This window comes from Alligator sinensis, unplaced genomic scaffold, assembly GCF_000455745.1.
Source record: "Alligator sinensis unplaced genomic scaffold, ASM45574v1 scaffold91_2, whole genome shotgun sequence".
In the NCBI taxonomy this organism is placed as follows: Eukaryota; Metazoa; Chordata; order Crocodylia; family Alligatoridae; genus Alligator; species Alligator sinensis.
This window is the reverse complement of record NW_005842529.1, coordinates 536575-551408: the sequence shown is the minus strand read 5'-3', so window position 1 is coordinate 551408 and position 14834 is coordinate 536575. Positions and strand designations below refer to the sequence as shown.

General features: G+C 41.7%; 1 protein-coding gene across 1 annotated transcript in view; it reads left to right on the top strand.

The window, feature by feature from the left end:
• Positions 1–14834, top strand: part of LRP6 (LDL receptor related protein 6) — a 184686-nt gene that overhangs the window by 78789 nt on the left and 91063 nt on the right. Inside the window, exon 2 of the mRNA XM_006031797.3 lies at positions 2704–2901. Within this exon, the coding sequence (XP_006031859.1) occupies positions 2704–2901 (198 nt within the window). The remainder of the gene's footprint in view (positions 1–2703; positions 2902–14834) is intronic.

The window sequence follows — 14834 nt, the reverse complement described above, 5'->3', positions numbered from 1 at the left end:
ATTTTTTCAAAGATTTTGCCAAGGATGGAGGTGAGACTGACTGGCCTATAGTTGCCCGGGTCCTCCTTCCTCCCCTTCTTGAAAATGGGGACCACATTGGCCCTTTTCCAGTCCTCCGGGACTTGGTCTGTGCACCACGAGCGTTCAAATATTCCCGGCAGTGGCTCTGCAATGATGTCGGCCAGTGCCTTCAGCACCCTCAGATGGAGCTCATCCGGGCCTGCCGACTTAAAGGCATCCAGTTCTTCCAAGTGACTCTGCACCATCTCAGGGTCTACGCGTGGAAGTCTGGCGCCTTGCTGCTGCATCTCTACAACCCCAGTGAGAGACTTGTCGTGCCCCTCGCTTAGGAACACTGAGGCAAAGAACTCGTTGAGTTCAGCCTTGTCCCCCCTGTCCGTCACCAATTGTTTCTGCCCATTTAGCAGGGGTCCTATTCCTCCCTGGGCCTTCCTTTTACTTTTGGTAGTGAGAAAGAGCCCTTATTTCTAAATGAAGCACAGCCCTGAGTATTGTTTTACTGCTGTCCTTTGGAGCAGTGGACTTGTTGGTTTCAAGGAGCTTCACTGGGGCTAAAATAGGCAAGCTCCCTGACTATATGAAAGAAACAGATGAAGGGAGGGGGGGAAGCAGTCTTGGAGAAACTGAACAGTGGTTGAGGGAATTGAGTTGGGATTGTAGAGACTCTTAAACTGAACTCCATGTGCATATGTGTTGCTTTGGCAATTGAATTGTAGTGGTTTGCAATGTGGGAAAGTTTGTCTACTGAGGCTTCCTTACCTGGTTTTGCCTGAAGCGGTACAATGTAAATTTATATAAAAGGTGAGAAAGAGTTAAAAAGAAAATGAGGCTTGTTTTAGCAGCTAATGAGCTAACTTTTTTCCATCTGAAGGGTCAGACAGACAGGGTGCCCCAGTACACCTTAAAACTATTAACCTTTGAAAAAATATTTGACTTGACTGCAGAGGGGTGTTGTTTTCAAACAAAGTTGAATTATTTTTATCTGTCTGTGCAGAAATATTGCTAGAATGTCTTTAAGTTTGTAGTTTGGCCAGATGTCAGATAGCTTGGACAGATGACCTGTCTAAGGTGCTGTTTAACAATTTTTTTCTTGTAAATAAATTTGGATTTCTTTTTTCTTTCCCTTCCCCCCGAAACAGATAAATAATTCCTTCACAGTGTTCATATATATCTATAGAAACATCACACATTCTCTCTTGAAACCTATGTGCAGTATCCAAGTTTGAGTTTAAGATAGAAAAATCACTTCTTAAAAGAATGATTCATTTGAGGTGGAATTGGGCAATATTTGTGTTTGTTATGTTTCATTTCCATCTCCAGATACTGCATTGTATAAAACAGACATTTGAATTTGAAGACATGGATTAAGAATAAAAATCTGTCTTGGAGTTTCCTGACATTTTTATTGTTGTGGTTGTGAAAAATAATTCTCTGCCAAGAATAATTTCATCTGCAAATGTTTGTTAAATGTGTTGTCAGTCTGCTTTTGTTTAAATCATGGGTGGCCAGGTCCTGTTCTCACATGTGGATGCCATACAGTGACCAGTTTCAGCTCTGTGCTGCAAGGGTCCAAGAGCTGCAGCTTTCCTTCACTGACACAATTTAGCCTGACTTTCTTATCCACCTGTTTTAAGTTCTTACCCCATTTTTTATTCCTTTTACGGGCAAAGCCTGTCTAGTCTTGAGTCGTGGTACCAGAAAATTGATCTGTTTCCTCTTACCATCAGGAAGAGGAATTCTGATTATACTTTTTCCGTCCTACATGAGGGAAACTCACATAGTCGGGCCTCACTGACTTTCCTAGGTTCCTCTCGTAGATTAATTATGACTTGATAACATATTTTAAAAGTATTTGTCTGCATTAACTGCTAAGTGGTTAACACCTACTGACACATTTTTAAACCTCTGTTCCCCAATCTTAAACAGTGCTTTTCATGTGATTTTAATCAAGGTTTTACCTCCAATATAGACAAGGTAAATCCTGTGTTCATACATGTTGCCTGGAAGCCTTCCGAAAAACCCGCCTGATTACAAACCAGTCTCCCAATACAAATCTATCCTCCATCAAATCCATTTAATGCTTCCTGCAATTGGTGTGAACCTGCAAATCTCCTCTGTTCTTCCTTTCCACTTTTGCAATCTCTTGCTTCTTTTTGAGCTGCGTTAGGGTTGTGGACAGGTGTAATGCTAACCCAGTTTTAGAGGAGGGGAGGAGTGACATTACTACTTAAGAATGTGTCATCTGAACCAATGTAACTCTTTTTTTCTTGTTTGTCCATTCCTGTACTGGTAAATGCAGTCAATCTGCAGTAACTTTAAACCTGAAAGAAACTTGGTACAATGGGTCAGCTCTAAAATGCTATAATTTTAAAACTGCTCACTCTTCTTCTGTCCACAAAATTAGGTTATAGACAAGGTCTGTAGAATTCCCCAAGCATTACACCTCATGTTAAGGAAGAGATGAAATGGGGAAATGGTATTATGTATTTGGAAAAACCTGAAGGAAAGTTTATTTCTGTCTTGTAGACCGTACCGTAGGTTTCCCAGTAGACTCTGGTATAGAGGCAGTGCCTCTTGCAGAGGAAATGACAGTTAAACCATCACGATGACTGGAAGATGCCTTGAATCATCTGAGTATAGATTTGTACATTATTTTGTCTCTCTTTTTAAAAATAATTATAGGTTCATGTACTGGACAGACTGGGGGGAAGTGCCAAAGATAGAACGTGCTGGAATGGATGGTTCAAGCCGCTCTGTTATAATCAACACAGACATTTATTGGCCGAATGGATTGACTTTGGATTATGAAGAACGGAAGCTTTATTGGGCAGATGCTAAACTGAACTTCATCCACAAATCAAACCTGGATGGAAGCCATCGGTAAGTTTTAGTTTCATTTGGTTGGTTTTCTAATAGGTTTTGTTTTATAAATACATAGGTTTTGTAGCAGCAGATTCCAACAGTCAGGTTATCCTATTGTTAATCTGTTTGAAACTTCCTAGGACTGTTAATACAAACAACCCCATCCCTCGAACCCCAAACAAAAAAGAATGCACTTGATTATGTGAGTGTACACTGGTGAATATGTCTTAATTTGTTTCTATTTAGAAGGCAAATCACCATAACTTTTGTAGGAAGTGATCTTTAAAGAGACTACAAGCCCAATTCTGGATTTATATGGTTATACAGAAACATTTACTTAATCTTTTAAAATGGATCTTCTGTCCTTTGTTTCCATAATAATCACAAAGTAATGACAAATGTTGAAAATAAACAACCCAGAAAATATGGGCCGTTGCTTTCTTCTTCTTCAGTCCTATAATCTTAGGTGTTGATGGTATTAGGACATAACATTTCCAAAGAAGTGTGAGAGTGTTAATTTGCTCTATCACTGCTATTATGAGGGTCACACGCAGCCATTTATGGTCTGGTGTTTGTTGGTACTTTCAGGATGCTGCTTTTCTTTACCAGATGCACTACTGTCCCTCATATTGTTTTCTCCTAGGATGTTATATGGAGATATTTTTTCCCTTTCAGTTGTCTAGCATAACACTTTTAAGTTTTTCTTTTGGAGCATGTGCATTGCTTTTTAAATTTGTTTATTTGGGAATAAAATATTGTTTCCTTTCTCCTCAGACAGACATTGTTCCTTCATGAACATAAATTTAGCCTGATTAATTAGGCCTTCTCAAGAACTTCAGTATCTGCTGCACAGATACTGCTTTCTTTTATTTTAATTTGTGGCTAGGTATGTAGGCAGCCGGTACAAAACACATCCAGTGTCTTAATATGGTATCTCTTAATAATCCATGATTTCCTGCTGTAAAGCAGAAGATAAAAACTGCAGTATGGGTGGCTTGCAGGCTTCTGACAAATATATTCTTAGTAGAGCAAAGGTTTGGCTGTTTCAGTGTCTTATCTAGTATTTTTAAATGTTTTGTCTGAAGGGATAAGACAGTTGCCTGCCATAAATTGATAAAACATAGTTTAGACAATTCACAACTTGCAGTTATATTTGTAATTTAAGTTTTTTTTTAATGGCTATGGAATTTTTGGCTGAGGGGAGCAGAAGAGGACTTTCATAGCACCAAAAAAAAAAAAAAAGAAAGAAATTGATACAGGTGGTGCTTTTTCCAATCAGAATGAAGGACTACCCCACTTCGGCTGTATTGGTGGATGGAAAGAGGCAGAAATCAAATTGTCAGATAATGTCTTAAAATGGATATAATCAAACATAATTGTACTTGGGGTCTGTAATATAGTGGCTTTTTATTTTTGTGATTAACATAGGGAAGAATTAAGTATGTTCTAATTAGAATTTAATTGAGGCCAAGAAAAATTGCATTCAATATCTCGTCTGACGAAATAGACATGAAACCGAGTTAAGTAATATTTGGTGGTCACATGGGACATGACACCACCAGAAAAACTACAGGCTAAAGGTAGACTTCTCCTGCAGTCATGAAAAGGCCAGCATTCTATAGTTGTTAACATCTCCAAATGACAGGTGTTCTGATCACACCCTGTTTTGGCTAATAGGATAAATATGGAGCATGTTTTATTTTTTTTCAAATTGCTTGTTATATGTTGCTGGTTTTGGATAGGAGAAAAAAGGAATGGCTTATTATAATAAAATACTATTGCAACCAAGGTTCCCTCTAAGGTACATGACTGTGCACAACTAGAAGTGTGGCCGCGCACAGCCTTTTCAAGACTGCGCACCAGGAGAGGCTGAGGCTGGAGCCTGGCGCAGGCTCTGCCAGCTCCGGGGAAGTGCTCCACTCCCTGGCCCTGATGCAGGGGAGCGGAGCACTTCCCCAGAGCTGGCGGAGCCCACGCCAGCCCCTGGCTCCAGTCCCTGACTCCTGGCTCTGGCCCCTGGCCCCCCAGCTCTGGTCCCTGGCCCCCCAGCTCCAGCCCCTGGCCCCCCGGCTCCAGCCCCACCTCCAGCCTCCAGCCCCTGGCCCCTAACTCCAGCCTCTCTGCTCCAGCCTCAGCCTCCAGCTCTGGCCCCTGGCTCCAGCTTCAGCCTCTGGCCCCCAGTCCCAGCCTCTGGTTCCCAGCCTCTCAGCTCCAGCCTCCGGCCCCCAGCCTCTCGACTCCAGCCTCCAGGTCCCAGCCCCCGGCCTCTAGGCCCTAGCCCCCTTCGATAAGTGTCCCATGCTGGACCGAGGTGGCACGCTCACAGACCAAAGCGGTGTGCTCATGGACTGCTATTCCTTAGAGAGATCATTGATTGCAAAATATATAACTGGAAAGGGATGTGTGCAGAATGGTCAGTAGGTTTGCCCATGTAGTTTGGAGAGCGTCTAAGGGGAAATTATGCCTGATGATAGGGATTTATATTTAAGATTTTATTGTTAGGATGCCCAGTGGTCAAAATGGATACTTAAGGAATCTAATTCAATGTAAATACGTTCTCCTGAAAACACAGGTTTTTCTGTACCTTCTCTTCCATCAACAGCTACCTCAGCAGCAGGAACCACTTGGAAGGAGGTACAGTCAGAAATGCAGACCCTTTCCTGTACCACCTGTTTTCCCTCCCTCCCCCCAGGCATATATGGAAGCTATAAAGATTCAGAGACCTGTGAGTGTCTGTCCATGTTTTTTTTGCGGGATTTTGTTTTTGCAATTCTATTTCTTTGTGGAAAACCAGGAAATCTCGCAGGAGCAAAGTCATTTTCAGAATTGTTCCCCTCCCCCCCATCACAATCTTAAGTCAGGGGTGGGCAATTATTTTGGGCAAAGGGGTGCTTACTGAGTTTTGGCAAGCCATTTAGGGCTGCATGACAGGCAGCCCAGGGCAGATAAATACTAATTTTCTAAATTTTTTAGGGGCCTCATGGGCTGGATAGAATGGCCTGGTGGGCTGCATCTGGCTCGCGGGTCGCATTTTGCCCACCCCTGTCTTAAGCTCTACCTAGACTTGGGAAACGCTGAATAAACTCAGGAAAACTGCCTATAGTTTGTTTGTGTGTCTCCCTTCCCCCCCCCAAATATTAGATAACAGTGGTTTGGAAACCCACTTTTTTACCAGTATAGGGAAGGCATGTGCTTGTAGTTGATTCAGTTTTCTCTGTCTTGCTTCTTGTGATGTTGTAGTACTAGTCTCCCAGTCGAGACCTGAATTTCTAATATTGAATATAAGCAGGAAAAGAACTTCTTTATAACATTTAAGGGAACACTCAATTTTTTTTGTTTCAAAGAACTAACAGAGGCCCGGGCCCCATTGTAAAATGCCTTTTGGAATTAGTTTGTAGACAGAATATACCAAGACATTGCTAAAACGGATAGCAGACAAATGAGAGGAAAAGGACACTGTGATTGTATTATTACTTTAAAACATGGATTTTGGCTTATTTCCAAACAACTGTTTTTAGGGATCGCACACAGGGGTATGGAGATGAAGATAGCTGTTTAAAAGTGAAATTTATATTGGCACATAATTAAATTGCCATATGTCTAGGATTCATGTAAAGAATCTCAGTATTCAGATTCTTTGGTAATTGCTAGGGGTGCACTGATAGAGATGTTGGGGGCCGATACCCATAGCCAATATTTAAAGAGGCATATTGGCTGATACTGATCTGATTTCTGATACAACCATATGCAGCTGGTAAGTCTGTTATGGTGGAAGGGGAGGGAAGGGGCATGGTGGGGCAGATCAACACGCCCTGCAGTGAGGGAGGGAGGGGGCAGGGGCAGGTACTGCCCAGCCGGGGTGGAGCAGGAAGTGGGATGGAGCCATGACTTGTCGGGGGGGGGAGGGAAGGGGGTTGGAGCCATGACTTGTCGGGGGGGGGAGGCTCCTGTTGCTGGACACACACCAGGAGGGCATGCAGGGGGTGCGTACCCTATGGATCTGCATGGGGCAGGCAGGCTGGAGCTGGGGCTGCGCTGGGCTCTTCTCAGCAGGGGCTGGGTTCGGGGTGGGCAGCAGTGGCGCTGGGAGGGGGGCTATGGAGGGGGTTGCAGCCACCCCAAATTTTGCCGTAGGCCCCCGGCAGGAGCCGTCCCCCCACCCCAGACAAGCCAGGGCTCCATCCCATGCCTCACTCCACCCTGGTTAGATTGCGCCTGCCCCTGCCCCCTTTCTCCCTCACTGTGGGGAGTGTTGATCTGCCTCCACCCCCACCTCCCTCCCTCCCCGCCTCCCTTTCCACCACAACAAACTTAGCAGCTGCATGCAGGTCTTCATGCTGCTGAGCTGTGCTCCTCAATCCCCAGACAAGCCAGGGCTCCATCCCATGCCTCACTCCACCCTGGTTAGATTGCGCCTGCCCCTGCCCCCTTTCTCCCTCACTGTGGGGAGTGTTGATCTGCCTCCACCCCCACCTCCCTCCCTCCCCGCCTCCCTTTCCACCACAACAAACTTAGCAGCTGCATGCAGGTCTTCATGCTGCTGAGCTGTGCTCCTCAATACCTGCATGCTGTGCTGCAGCTAAGCTCACACACGGGCGTTTGTTGGCCAAATTATCGGCCACTTCAGGCCAATTTCCAATGTAGCCAATTTTCTTTATATTGATACTAATCTAATATCGGACCAATGCATCAGTGCACCTCTAGTAATTGCCATTATATGTAAAATACTTTTTTATTAGTCTAAATTTTTCCCACTGACGGAAGAGTCTGTGATCTCTCAAATGCTGCTAGTTTCTCCCTTCTATTTTCAGTACATGCATATTAATATATATAGGAAATCATTTGAACACCTGAAAGCTAAAGAGCCTGTGTAACAGAAGTGGAATACTATGATAAAATATGATACTCCAATTTGTTTACATTTGGTTGTTTTGCAGGAGAGGCAGGCAAGAGTAATAATGATCTGCTTCTAGCCTTTTTTAGTTTTGCCTAATGTAATACAGACAAAGTTTGACAGACAAATAAGCTGTAGCAAAGAACCCACAAATAAAGGAATATTAAATATAAGGTTTCTCAGGGGAGAATTTCTCAGCATTGTAGTAATGCTGAACACCATTAACCCAGAAAACAGTTTCAAACAAGTAGGAAGATGGTTTTATTTAGTTTGAATTGGAGAGTAAATAAGAGATGTTGATGCAAATAAACAGTATTGATTGAGTAAATAAGCACTGTTGATGATTAAAGTTCAAAATAGTGGATGGTCACACACTGCCATACTACACAGCATATACAAATGAGAGGGAGGACTTATGAGGTGCTGCTGAGCCTATGAGAGGGAATCATAACTATCTTTCTATTCTTCTAGCCCAGTGGTTCTCAATCAGAGTGTCACAGAATCTTTTATGGGGTACTGTGCAATATGAGCACTGTTAGATGTTCGTGCACCTCCACATGATTCACAAGATTAACCCAGATATTTCAAATAGGAATCTGGTGTCAAAAACATTCTGATCTGTTGTAGTCTTTCTGGCCATGTCCAGATGAGTGCAGACATTTGTTTCCCTGGGGACAAGTAGCAGCAGCACAACTTGTGCTGCTGCTACTTGTCCCCAGGGAATAGCTGTGCCACATGCACTCTGGCACACAGCAGGTTACCCTGGGTAGGGGAGGGGAGGCTGAGGCCAGCAACTGTGCTTGCTCCATCAAGTATACCTGGGGGCCTCGAGAAGCGGCTGCTGTGATTTTTGCAGTTGGGAGCCTGGCCGTGCAGAGTGTGCTGCTGCCACGTGCACTGCCCCACTTTTTTTTGGTGTGGGTTGTTTTGACCCTGGAAGAGGTCAAAACCCACCCCCCATACTACAAGGTAGCAGCCCAGGGAATGTGTGCATGTGCAGTGTGTGGCGCCACAGACGGGTCTGTGGTGCTACATACCGCATGTCCGCGCTCGTTTGGATGCAGCCTCTTGAGTTCTTTGCAGCAGAAAAAATGCTCTTATTGTTTCTATAGTCAAGAACTGAGTGAAAGATAATAGCTGGCATTTTGTGAGGGGTGCCTTAAGTCTAATAGGGGTTCCTTTAGTCTAATACGGGGTGCTTTGAGTCTAAAAAGTTTGAAAGCCATTAGTTTAGCCTAATGCTGTCTTGCACTAGGTAGCAAACAAAATGAGGCTGTGCCTCATGTATCCACTGTCTTGATCTCAACATTCTTCTCCTTCCCTGGGTACAGGGAGGTGCAGGAGTTGGGAGAAGAGGAAGGAAAGAAAGCAGCAAACCCTGATTATATCACTCTGTAGAAGAGAAGATAGATGAGTTCCCCCTAGACTCAGCAGGCTTATGCAGCAATAATTACGAGGCCCCATGACACCTTGTCTTCATAATACTGTATTTATCTAGTAATAGCTAATAGTAGGCCTGGCCTGCTGAATTCATAGCCAGATAGTAAATTCATTAGCAAATCTGTACAGCATATTTTAAATAATCATATGTAGTTGACTTTTAGCCCTGGGACTTATTAGTCGTAGTGTGATGTGCTCATTAGAATGAAGAGTGATAGTGCAGAAGCTGATGGCTAAGAATGCCCTTGTTTTGCCAGCAAGAGAAAGAAACAAATCTTCATCTTTAAATGAACAGATTTTTCATACTGGAAAAATAATAGTTCGGAAATTAAATTGGTCTGTGGAAGGAATGTTTTTGTTTTTTTGCAGCTCTTACCCTCCCCTTATCAGAGTGAACAGTTGCTTTTTTTGTCGGACTAATTAAACAAAGCTGCATTGCAGACAGCTCTCCTGTGAGTAGAGTACTGAGATAGATTGGCCTGCTAAGACAGCTCTTGAATTAATTTTCTCTTCCTTCACCCTGGAGCAGCAGTTCTAATTAATAAGTTAACACATTATTGGCTGAAGGGAAATACACTTACATGATCCCCCAGGAAGCTTGTGTGCAAATGAGATGGGTTTAGAGATCATTGTGAAAAAACACTTTCAACAAATGTCAGAAACCTGAGAAGTGTTTGCAGGCTGATATTGCAGGGAGGCTTTCAAGCATAAAAACATGTACTCAAACAGTAAGCTACGGATTTGATGTAAAGTTCAGCATTTACAAAAGAACTTCTCATCCTCTTGCACATTTAATTGATATGTACAAGATATATAACATTTTGTGCACCTGTACATGCTATATATTTTTGTGTAGGTAAAATAAAATAAAAACAAGTCCTTGAGATGGAGCTATATCTTAGGCGAAAAGTCAGTGACTTTTAACTCAACACCAAAGCATTTTCTGGCAATTCAAAATAATGTGCGAAGGAAACTGTATTTAATTAAAACAGCCAGGGAACTCTAGGTAGGTAGAATTAATTAATCACATTAACTTGGGCACAGCTCTGGAGCTAAATCCTTTATTCTTGCCCTAGGCACTTCCAGCATTTTCTTTTAGAAAGGAGCAGGAGAGATGCTGTTTCCAGCTGTCTGGATTTGAGTGTTTACATAGTGCATAACTAGAATCAATATAAAACCATAACAGGATGCCTGTTTGTGGGTCCTGGATGAATCCATAGTGCAAGGTGCAAGAGAGCCTGATGCACACCAGTAGAAGAGCAAAATGTGCTTTTGGACTGTCTTGTAGGAAATGTTTAGAACAGATAACTGACAAAGGTTGCCTCAGGCTTTTAAACCAGTGTAATGTATTTTAATATAAACAGAACTGTAGATGATTTAATTTTAGGAATCTAATCTAAAGAACACACACATGCACATGCTTCTAATTTTTTTTCAGCTTTGTCCTAAAATTTTACCCAGTAGCATTTTCTTAGCCCAAACTTAAAGGATTTTTTTAATAAGAATAGTGATTATGTAAAATAATAAGTAGACATTTTGGTACCTCAGATAAAATAGGTTGCAAGAATGTAACCTGAGTGGCTAATAAATGAATAATCATTCTAAAAAATTCCTTTGTGTTGGCAAAGATGATAGAAAACTGGCCTAAAGAAATTATTACAATTTTTTTAATTAAAAAAAATACTTTTAAGTGAATGTCTGCGTAACAGAATGGCATGCTTTACACAGATGCTTGTTCTGGTTCTGAGGAAGTGGCCTGGGTACCATAAACAATATAGCAGTAGATAGCACCACCAGAGCTACTCTCCTGCTTCTCAGGTAGAATGGATGGAGCACTGCACTAATATGGCTGTACTGTTCACAGTACTCAAGCCAGCCTGTTTAGCAGCAGCCTGGCTATTTGAGCACAATGCTGCTGGACAGATGTACCTTTAGTGCTCCTGGGAATGAGGGAAGAGAAGCACTTATTTTTTAAGCAAATGGGATACTTTCAGTCCTAGCCTTTTCTGTCTCTAATCTTGTCAATTTATCTCATACCTGAGGTACAATAATATCCTATGCTGTTTTGTGTCTAAACTTTCCTCAAGCAGTGTTCTTTTGACCATTCAGAACAATATGGTGGTTTTTCTAGCTAAATTGTGATCCACCAAATTACTTTGTTTTCAACCACTGTTTCAGCTCTGATTTCCAAAGGTGAAGTCTGTATGTTCTGCTCTTAAAGCACCACCAAGGCTTTTGTCTAGCTACACAATTATATACAATTTTAAGACTTATAGAAAGTTTGAGATTTTGTGTGCGCCGTTTTTACCAACTCTATCGGTAAAGCTCTCATCACCACTGTGTGACAGTTTTGGCTTAAAGAAAAGGCAAAAAACATGAGATATTGTAAAATATCTATCCAAGGAATAACTTTTGCTATCTCCTTTTTAAGATAATTAGAACTGTGTTTGTGCTGTGGTAATGTGGTGACAATGATGTTTGAACTAACAATTGCAGTAGTGGAAAAGATCTTTGAAAACACAGCTACATTAATAATTCTAAATTATTTTTAAAACTTTTTTTTTACCATGCTGGTAGAAGAACAACCTGCATGAAGAAACTGGAATTCACCAGCCTGGTTGTGGGTATCCCCATGTGGTATCCCTGAGTTTAGCTTTTTGGTATCTGGGATTCTTGGTAGAACTGGGTCAATTGCAGTGTCCCAACCTGCATATAAATATTCCAAAATGCCCAGTATCACAGGTATATGACATGGAGATTTTTCAAGCACTGTGCATAATTAAAAGAATCTATAAACAGTAGCTTTTTTTACATTAAAGATTTCAATTAGTATAGTGTAAGTTTGTCACTGTTGAGTATTTTCTCTCACACTTCCCACATACCAAAAAAACCCCCAAAAACACCAAGGCCTAAAATACAAGCAACTCTTCATGTAGCAGTGATGTTAGAAAATACATCTTTTAAAAACCCAACCTTTTGTGCAGATTTAACAAAAAAAATCCATGAAAATAATGGAATCCATGACAGCAATGCAGCCTCAAACTTCTTTTAAGTAGAAACAGATCCAGTGCATATGTCAGAGGTATAATAGCCTGTAATAGGTTAATAACCAGAAAATGCAGAGATGATTTAGTAGTACCCCCTGAAGAATGTGTTCACAGTTGCATGGGTAATCAGAAAAGGTTTTCCTCTAGATTATGGGTTGGATTTCTAATTCTGTAACACTGCACCATCACTTTAGATTATATGGTGAATTTTGTTTGCCAGCATATGTGCAATTACTTATTAAAGCATAATCCTATAATCTTTCTCCTTAAATTCTGATGTTTGGGTAGTGGGTAGAGTTTGGGATCATAAGAAAGGCAATGAAGTTTTGGGAGAATTTCACATATTAGCTCAGAACCATATGGCCATAATTGTTTGTTCTCTCAGTGGATAAGCATTCTGGTATATACAGACCAAGGAATGTTCCCACCTCTTGGACTGGTTAGAAAGAAGTGGTCTCTGGAGAGGAGGTGAGGTGGTTATGTGTACTGTGTGAAAAAGGGGCCTGTCATGCATCATTTGGTTACAAACCTTAGCATTAGAAATCTTGGAAATGTCCAGCACACAGTTTATGTTGCCCATAAAGTCTAGCCTGCCTGAAAAAAGTTGGCGTGAGGAAAGCCAAACTGTCTCAATGTGGGGTTAGGGTGGCCACTAGGGCTATGCAAAGCTTCAGTTGCTGATTTGATTTGGAGGAGATTATGCCCAATTCAGGGACCGAATCTCCAAATCCGAATTGAATCAGGAGACCAAGTAAAAGCTTCGAAGTCTGTTGGGGTTAGGGGAGGGAAGGGTCATGGTGTGCGGAGGGATTGTGGCTGGGACAAGCTGCCTGGCTGGGGCAAGGGGGCGCATTACAGGGGGGGTGCGGGATGCGGGTGTGGCAGCGCTGGGAGCAGGAGCTCTGCCATGCTGCCGCTTGCCCACTTCAAAAAAATCAGTTACCTATTGCATTGTAGATAACAGGTCATCATTTTCACAGTTTAAATTCCTGGCATGAAAATCTTTGGCTGGGTAATGAATGCTCAGATAAATGTGGAATGTCCCCACGTGGTGTAAGACTATAAATGAATTTAAACATACCACATAATCATCCCATTTCATCTCATTACGGTATAATTGGATGGGTTATTTGGAATCATTAAAGCAGTTCAGCTCAGTGGAAATATTCAAGTAACTAACAAGTCATTTATGCATCTTCATCTCAGTCCATTTGGACTGATATTTGGTGTCTCTGCATTTAGTGCAGGAGCCAAGTGTTGCGTGTGAAGAACTGACAAACTTTCGCTCATGTATGCAATATAGCATCAGCTTGTCACTTTTTTTTAAATAATCTGAACTATCTTTTATACTTTTTTCCCCCTAGCATATAGCATATTGTAGTAGTGAGGATGATTCCTTAGGGCCCCTCCACACACACAGGCTAAGGCGTGATGAAATCGAGTGTGGGATCTAGTGCAGCAGCTATAGTCTCCCAGCTGTGGAGGCTCAGGGGCTCAGACTCCCCCTCAGTGGGAAGTGCCAATCAGCTGATGGGACTCCCAGCCATGGGGTCCCTGGCCACACATTCAATTAATGGCATGGTAAGAAGCATCTATAAAGTTACCACACACATTTTGTGGACTAACTTGGCAGCTTATTCCTCTTTTTATCATGCCATTAATTGACTGAACTTGTGGCTGGGTGACCATTTAAGGTGTGATTAACTGGTTAATCAATCCTTTAGTATAGTATGTAGATTGGGTCTTAGATTATTTTTTCCTTCTTACATTTGCATTTGAAACTTAACTGCAGAGATGGTTTGGTCCTCTCTGATCAGGTGGGAGAAGGCAACATGTGTAGGATTCTCAGAGAAGGTATTGAGAGGGGGAATTATACATACAGGAAGCATAAATTCTTACCAGTCCTCTGGTAAGACTGGCTACTACAAGAAAAAATATGGAGAAAAAGGAATGCAAATATACATGCCACCAAATATCCAAATACTCTCCATTCATATGCTGTATTTGTTGATAGAGTAGTTTCAGCCAAGATCTTTGAAAAATGATTACCAAGTTGTGACTGTATCATTCCCTCTCTGTCAATACATTTATTTCAGCCCAGAATTCTATTGTGCAATTTTTTTGACCTTTTCTCTGAAGAGTTTTAGCTCTGTGCTTCAGGAGAATTGCTAATTGTCTTATTATGTTCTGGAATGGTCAGATAATGAACTGAGGCAAAATGTTGCTTTCACTGAATGAAAATTTAGATTTTTTAATCTGGGTTTGATGGCAAAATGTAGAGAGAATTATAGAATTCCAAGTTCCAATCAAGCCTGTGGATGTAAAAAGGCCATTTTTCTGCAAATTTTGCTGTTTAGATCTTTAGTTTTTTTCACGAGTAGACAAAATGATTGTACAAAATGTGCTATATACTTGTTTGGTTTTTTTTAAAAGATGCCTTAATCCCCAGGAGTAAGAGGGGTTTTTTTGCTCTCAGTATAAGGTAGGTAGACGCTTAACCAGAAAACATTATTTCTTTCAGTTGCTTTTGGAGTTCTGGGGCTATATAATGTCTCTTCTCATCCCATTTC